This window comes from Sardina pilchardus, chromosome 10 (assembly GCF_963854185.1).
Source record: "Sardina pilchardus chromosome 10, fSarPil1.1, whole genome shotgun sequence".
NCBI classification, from domain to species: Eukaryota; Metazoa; Chordata; class Actinopteri; order Clupeiformes; family Clupeidae; genus Sardina; species Sardina pilchardus.
In genome coordinates this window covers 17,787,580-17,795,381 of record NC_085003.1, presented here as the reverse complement: position 1 = coordinate 17,795,381, position 7,802 = coordinate 17,787,580, and the positions used below count along the sequence as shown (strand labels likewise).

Here is a 7,802-nt window from a genome sequence, read left to right as displayed (position 1 = left end):
TCTAAGGGATGTCATAGGAGAATACTGTGAGCTGTTATTATTGGGTAAGGAAAGGGATTACAGTACATACATGTACAAGGGTGTCAATAATTGTGGTGTTTTTGTTAAAAGTATTTATTTCTTTATGAGGTATATTTGCTTCTCAGAATAAATTAGTTTAGTTATTAGTTTATTTTAGTTGAATTAGTTCTTCAAGGTTGTTTGGTTGGTTCTCCTCATTGTTCTCATTGTGAAAGTACAAGTTATCACCAAAAGACGATTTTTTTGTGTATATATATACTGTATATATATATATATATATATATATATATATATATATATATACCTGTTTTTAGTCAACTTTACCAAGAGTGGCAATAATTCTTGAGGGGACTGTATGTTTTTGTCCCCCCTGTAAAGGTCAAAGCCTTTACAGCAAATTAGTGATTTTAGAATCAGTTCAGTTAGTACACGTTTCCTTTTGAACTTTTGAGCGGCAGGTTTCCGACTGTTCTCTGTGATTTGGCAGGGGCAGTGCTAGTGACTAGGCTATAGTGTTGAGCAAGCTGAGTGTTGAACTTGGCTCAACTTTCAAAGCGCATGCGAGAGTTTTAATTGTCAGTTTAGGCCGTCTGTGTTACTTTGTGTTACTTATTCCCTGCCTAAGAGTGAAATTGATGTTATAAATGAGCGTCACGTGCCTGGGAACATGGAGAAGCTTGTTTCATTTACATTTCTATCATATTTAGATCCAAAGATACACCCCTTTTTAACTACGTGCCTTGATTATCAATGCAGACTGTATGGTGCCTGATTAATACACCTGTGGAAAGGGACCTGATGAAGTCCATGAATAGGAGCTTAACATTCCACTAGGCTACATCATAAATGCTACTCTATAGGCTATCATCAAAGATCCTTCATTACTATCAAGATACCGCTTTAACCCTCTCTGCTATCATGATACAACACTCCATAAATCTGCTGCCCTTAATGTTTATCCATTAGTGTTATTTGCACTGGAATCAAATTTGAACTTGAACATTTGAAAAATGTTTACTACATTCTTGCTGATTTGCACTAAATTATCAGGAAAAATGGCAGGTCATTGACCCAAAATCTTTCAAGTCTAGGAGCTATCAAGAACAAAGACTGTTCCAACTCTAATCATACCTTGTAAAACCGCACGTGCATCCTCGGGTCATATCGATAACTGCCAAGAATGAACAGTAACAGCATCTTTTGTATGCTAATTATTAGATGCAGAGGCTGAGTAGTTAGTTACAATAGCCTAAGCTAATCTGTCTTTTAGCATCATCTTCAGTTATCTAAATTCTGATCAAATTTAGAACAGGACATTCACTAAGACAGATATCTATGAAGCATTTTCCCCCCCCCTCATTTTCAGCAATTCAATAGTCTGCAAGTTGGTCTGCAGGTTGGTCGGACAAGGATAAATGATTGTAAGCAAAAATGACAATAGGCCTATAAGTCAATTAAAATGCAAGCCTAAGATGTGACACACACAGACTGAATGGTTTTATGGTGATTGTATGCCCATTGTAGCAACAGGGCTGAAAAATGAAACTTATAAATGGAAATGTTTCTGGAAAACTTGCATGCACACACATTGTAACAGTTGATCAGTTGCAAGGCTGTTTGACAGTGTCTATCAGTGGTATCTAGTGTATTTCTGTGTATGTATGCAGTTTCTTTTCCTCCTTAGTCAAGAGAGAGAAGCCAAGTCTTGCAGCCCTGAGGCACTCAGGAATGATCAGAGGATGAGTGCAGAGGACAGACAGAACAAGTGAGTGGTAAGCAAGGGATTTCTTGCAAAGTCATGTGGAGTTGAAGGGGTGTTCAAAGACAGCAGTTTGGAAGTGTCGTAATAGATGCCCTAAGGGCATCTCCTTTCTGTCCTAAGTCTAAACTACTAAAATATGCATGTCTCACACAAAAGGTTGTTAATACTTGAGCTCAATCAGCCAATAAGATTACACCCCATCTCTGTATGCTTCCAAAGCAACATGTTGATCAGCTGAAGTAAAGTATGGCTCAGCCCAAATCACTTTCTTTGTTTCCTACAGAACCAGGGCTATGTGAACACACACACACACACACACACACACACACACACACACACACACACACACACACACACACACACACACACACACACACACACACACACACACACACACACACACACACACACACAGAATGGAGTTTGATGGAGTGCATACCCTTAAATAATGATCATAATATTACATGGACTGCAGATCTCAAAACTCTCTCTCTGTGTGTGTGTGTGTGTGTGTGTGTGTGTGTGTGTGTGTGTGTGTGTGTGTGTGTGTGTGTGTGTGTGTGTGTGTGTGTGTTAGCACATGCACTGTCAGAATACTCAATTAGACAGCATTCATCAACCAGTACTCCGAATAGGCTTTCGCTAGGCTCTCTGTCAATACAAAATCTGGCCACTGGAGGGCAACATTGTATTAGTTTTAATTTGAATTCAAGCCCATAATACCAGACGGAGATCTACAGAAGTTAGGTAAATGCTAATAGGCTTGCTCTATATAGTCTTTCTTTATCATGCCCCACATTTCTGTTTAAATTTTAGCACTAGTTTTTATTATAATTTATATTTAATTGGTTAGTAGGCCTAAGTTGATAAGTTGACTACTGACACTGATAGGCATGGAACCCTGCGTATAGCTGTAAGCTAAGATTGTATTTAAACCTATCTCAAGTCATTATTAGGCAATGGTTTAAATTATTTCTATTTTGACCCATTAAGTTATCAGATTTCGGGCCAAACACCATTTGTCCGAGTTGAACAATTGGGGGTGCGATTGTGCAACCAGGCCGACGTAAGGCGTGTCCTTTTAAATAGCCTACACGCTGTTTTCACTTCGCTCGTGGATGTAGCCTACTGTAAACTAAACCAATGAACGCTGGAACGATATTTGTCACATTAATGATAAAAAATGTTCATAGCGTCAGCGTTGATGGACACATGATGAACAGTTTGCTAAACAGTAATTTACAATAGCCTACAATAATAGAGACATTTCAAAAGGTAGCCTACATAAATGGTAACATTGGGACGTATAACTCTTGATTATTTCACTTCTTTGATATAATTAGGCTAATACTCTAAATGACTTGTCTAATTAAAAACGTGAATGTCCTCTAGCCCCTATCACACTCTCATCATGCAACGTTTCGACGTTGCTTTCAACTCCTGACATACTGCTTTCTAATAGGCCTACGACTAAATTCGACTAATTCATAACTTATTGAGGGAGTTTCTTGCAATTTATCCCCTTTCATTGTCTTTCCAATCCTGAAAAGACTACCCAGCGCAATTTGGGATAATTTAGTATAGTACAATCTTATGTGACAGAGGCTTGCTATCTCCCACATTTATTGTATCATTGTGTTTTAATACAAATTAAATCATGACCGAAAATATGCGTTGTTTACCATGGCGTTTTAGAATATAGGCGCTACATCTTTCGATGTTTTCATGGGACCTTTTTTTCACCAGTGTTCTATTGCGGGACGTGGCCAGTCTGGTTGTAAAGAGGGGAGTAAGGCGGGGGATGGGCAGAGAAAAAAAACACGTAGTAAGCAAAACGTTCCTTGAGCAGCAACAACAGTTTCTATCGTAGCATTTCAATCACCCCAACCCAACACCCCCATCTACAAATCACGAGTGTGCTTCGTATCCAATGTAAATGAAGTGGAGGCGGGACGTTCAAGCAAGGGCGGAACATAAACAGACCAATGAGAGCAGAGGACAAGGTGTCTGTTCAAACCCTGAAAACGTCAAGGACTTTAAATTCGAATCTTGAGCACAACAGCGATACATTTAAACATTATCCAAGCTACTTGCGCGTCCCGAGAAAAGACATTTAGTAGCCTAGTCCTTTTTAGCAGTAGACTTGGATATCCTCATCCAGGTGTTCTTTGAGAAGAACATCAACCACATATCTATAATTTATCCGTTGGATTTCGACATCATGACTAACGTCCAAATTTCGACCAGCACCTTGGAGCGGTTGTTGGCAAGGAGGACCTTCCCTCTTCACGCTCGCACGGGCGTTTGTAGGAATCTCTTTGGACCGGTGGATCACGACGAGCTAAATCGGGAGATGAAATCCAAACTCCGAGAAATCTCCGAATTGGACCAGCGAAAATGGAACTTTAATTTCGAGAGAGACGAGCCTTTGCGTGGAGATTACGAGTGGGAGGAAAGCCCGTTAGAAACATCGCCTGCTTTCTATCATGAATCTGCGCAAATTGGGCGAAGCCGAGTTGTTCTGCCAGTCAACACATCCGTGGACTCGAGACCACTGGACTGTACTGCTCAGGATGCACCTGTACATTGCGAGGACCGTCTTGCTGGTTCCGAAGTCAGTGTTCCCTGTTCAAGCGAAGTGAACCAGGAGAACTGTGCGGATACGCTCAACTCAGGGAAAAGGTCTCGCAAAGTCAACCCCAACGGCAGGCGAAAAAGATCTGCTGCCAGTGATCTCACCACAACACATATCACAGGTATGTTAACTTGTTTTGTGCGTAACCCATTTGTGCGTAGCCTAAACATTTCAGAAACGAATGGCTAGACCTTTGGATAGCTTGGAAACCACGACCTGTCCAAAATAAGATAATTGCTTAAATGTCTTCACCACTGGTGCATGCATTAAATAGGTTAAATGTAATTAATAATTTATTCATTTGGCTTTCTTTCTCCCCTTAAGACTTCTACGCGAAAAGGAGACGAACGATGGGTGCGAAGCCAGGTGAAAATGTTTGCCAGCAGTCTTCGACCCCACTCCCAATCGAGCAAACTCCACGCAAGAGAATTCGCTGAAGGTAAGCTGTTCCTAACTGTCATTACTAATCATTGTTGTTTTTGTTTTTTACTGTTTTAGTACATTAAACGCTCTGAACAAGTAATTGACGTGACTGTCTAATAGTATGGTGAAATATTAATGGGAATATAAGCAATTGCTGCATATCAGTTAGGCTTAACGATGGTGCGTTTTCGCCCGTCTTGAAGGATAAGAGGGAGGAGGGGGTTTGGAGAGAGAGGTCTGTGAATAGGTTTAGCGGAGTAATGGGGGATGGGAAATCTGCGTCACACTGGCGGGAAAGGCTGGAGTAAATGGTGACGCTTGCGCTGCACAACTCTTGCTTTTCTTCGGCCGTGCAGGCTGATTCATTGATTAAAAAAAAGACACCAGCCTTTCCTGTATACCAGTTACTTTAGGGGGTCTATTCTTGAAATATATGTTTATTTTATAAGCAAAGGTTGATTTTGACAGCACATTAATATCTCCTATGTCTCTTTCCCCCAGATATTTGCACTGCAATTATTGGATAGTGTCTTCTGCCGTTCGGGTCTGCGAGATGCCGAGACGGAGGCGGACAGTCTGATCATCCGTCGGCCCTGTGCGAGGCGAACAGAGGCGTTTTTGGATCTCAGGACTGCCTGTCGAGCGAGAGATGGAACTCGCTGAAGGACTTACGTTCAGATATATGTAGCATAATGGTTGCTTTGCATACAGCCACTTGACAGTGTTAAATTGTTTAACAACTGTGCAATCCTAAATTACTTTAAAATTGTCTACACTGGCCAAAAGTGTACAGCTTTAAAAGACAATATAAATGTTTTATTTCTGTTAACTATATCTTTTGTATATATATTTTGAAAGACTATTTTTAACTTATAATTTATTTATGTTTCATTTTATTTGCATAATGCCTTGTTCTACCTGAAGGGCGACGTTTTATAGTTTTTTTTTCTTTATTATTATTATTATTATTATTATTGTTATTATTATTGTTATTGTTGTCGTCATTATTATTATTATTTTTTATTGTGTTTTGCAATCAATGTAGCTTTTTCATAGCACACTTGACAGTTAGGGTCCATCATGTTTCTGAGCCGTTCTATTCATCACTGCCCTGAACTTTTGTTCCACAAAAGAAGCAAATAAAACTATTTTCATTTAAAAATCAAAATGCTGCTGTTTGTGACATTTTATACTATATTTAGTTATTTTTGAATGGAGCTGTGTGTGTGTGTGTGTGTGTGTGTGTGTGTGTGTGTGAGAGAGAGAGAGAGTGTGTGTGAGTGTGTGTGTGTGTGTGTGAGAGAGAGAGACAAAGAGAGACAGACGCATACAAATCTATTGACTACTAGACGACATTTAGATATGTCTTTGATTTTACTTTATGTGAACGGACGCAAAGTCTAGAAACACAAAAAAACCCTCAAAAGGTGGTTGTAGTCTAACCCATTAAGTGCGTTAGCCTTTATTCTCGAAATACTATCCGTAAGAAAGCCGTGAATTAACAAAACTGGATTGGAATTTAGGAGTTGCTTTAAATATCCACAGAGGTGTATTGCTGTGATATTTAGACTGCTACAATATTTGGATGTAAAATGTAAGTGTCTTCCCTAAGTCTCAATGTAAGTAATACATACATACATATATATATATATATATATATATGTATGTATGTATTATGAATGTATATGAATGTATATACATTCCTCACAATCGGTATACATTGTGAGGTTAAAGTGGCTTTGTGCGTGTGCACTTATAGGCCTGCATGGATACACGGACGGTGCACAAACAGCAAGCAGCTGCGTGGCAGGGCCTGGTATTTAAAGCCCTTCAAAGAATTGCAGCAGGTGCCTTTGGAACCCCGCATTGTCCACGGGGACACCCCCATAGTCACTGCGCACTCAACGAGCTCTAAAAGGAGCTCTCCGCAAGTGTTTACACCCACGGAACCATCGCGTCTCTACGCCTCGCCACCTCCGTCGCATAAGCCACCTGCCCATAAGTGAGAGAACCTCTATAATTGCCTGGCATTCACTTAAATGTGCCTCTTAGTTGGACGCAATCACAGGTTTACTAATTTGATGAACGGATGTAGGCAATCCGCATGAGATCTTGCGCGCATTCTACGGAGTACCTGTACCTGTTGTTCCATTTCGTTTAAATTTTTTTTTTTTTTCACTATTTCATAATACACTTTGTTTGACAAAGTTTTTTTTCAACCACGAGCTAAACTGTGTTGCACTTTGAGGTAAATGACCCTCTAACCCTTCGAGTCCTCCCAAGACACGCGCGCTCTCTGCCACTGACTGCCTTGTTCTCATTTCCAACACAAAGCGCTTGCCGTCTCCATTCTTCCCCTTTTGTTGCCATATGGCAAATCCATGTAGGCATAGCCAAGATCCATTAATTCAGACACATAATGTCCTGCACTGCAGAACAATATAAACTTTGTTTGCTCCATCCATTGATATAAAAGACTATGGGGGAAAACTATAATTAAACTATGGAGATATCCAGCTAATTATGATCCATAAGCCCACGGGGAAGGACTTAGTCAGTGAAGGAGATTCTATATTGTGTGTACTTTATATGTTTAAGATGACAGATGTTCGGTCCTTTAATGAAGTTCCTTATACATTGGAAATGTTTATCTGTGGGCCTATTTAAAGCCTTTCAGCTCGACCTTCATGCCATCAAGTTGAATTATGAATGACTTATTGCTTTGTCAATTTAAGGGCACATGCTATTTGATATCTGAATAAAGAATAACTCCCTGTTAACAGATTTCGTTAGTTTCTTTTTGTCAGTAGTAAAACAAAATTAAGGTTAATCCAGCAAAGAGATTCTGAGGGCGGATACACATTCAATGTACTTTTCATTCGACTAAAGGAAATATTGTACGGTAGACTATATTTAAACCTGAATTTGTGGATTTGCTTTCGTTAAAATGAATTCGTAGCA

The 7,802-nt window shown here is 39.7% G+C and overlaps 1 protein-coding gene across 1 annotated transcript; it reads left to right on the top strand.

The window, feature by feature from the left end:
• The first annotated feature begins 3,817 nt into the window (after window positions 1-3,817).
• Window positions 3,818-6,009, top strand: cdkn1cb (cyclin dependent kinase inhibitor 1Cb). Its single transcript, XM_062548228.1, has 3 exons — window positions 3,818-4,539; window positions 4,743-4,857; window positions 5,343-6,009. Exons 1-2 carry the CDS (start codon window positions 4,005-4,007, stop codon window positions 4,853-4,855), a joined length of 648 nt encoding a protein of 215 aa, XP_062404212.1. The 5' UTR covers window positions 3,818-4,004; the 3' UTR covers window positions 4,856-4,857; window positions 5,343-6,009.
• Window positions 6,010-7,802: the final 1,793 nt, after the last annotated feature.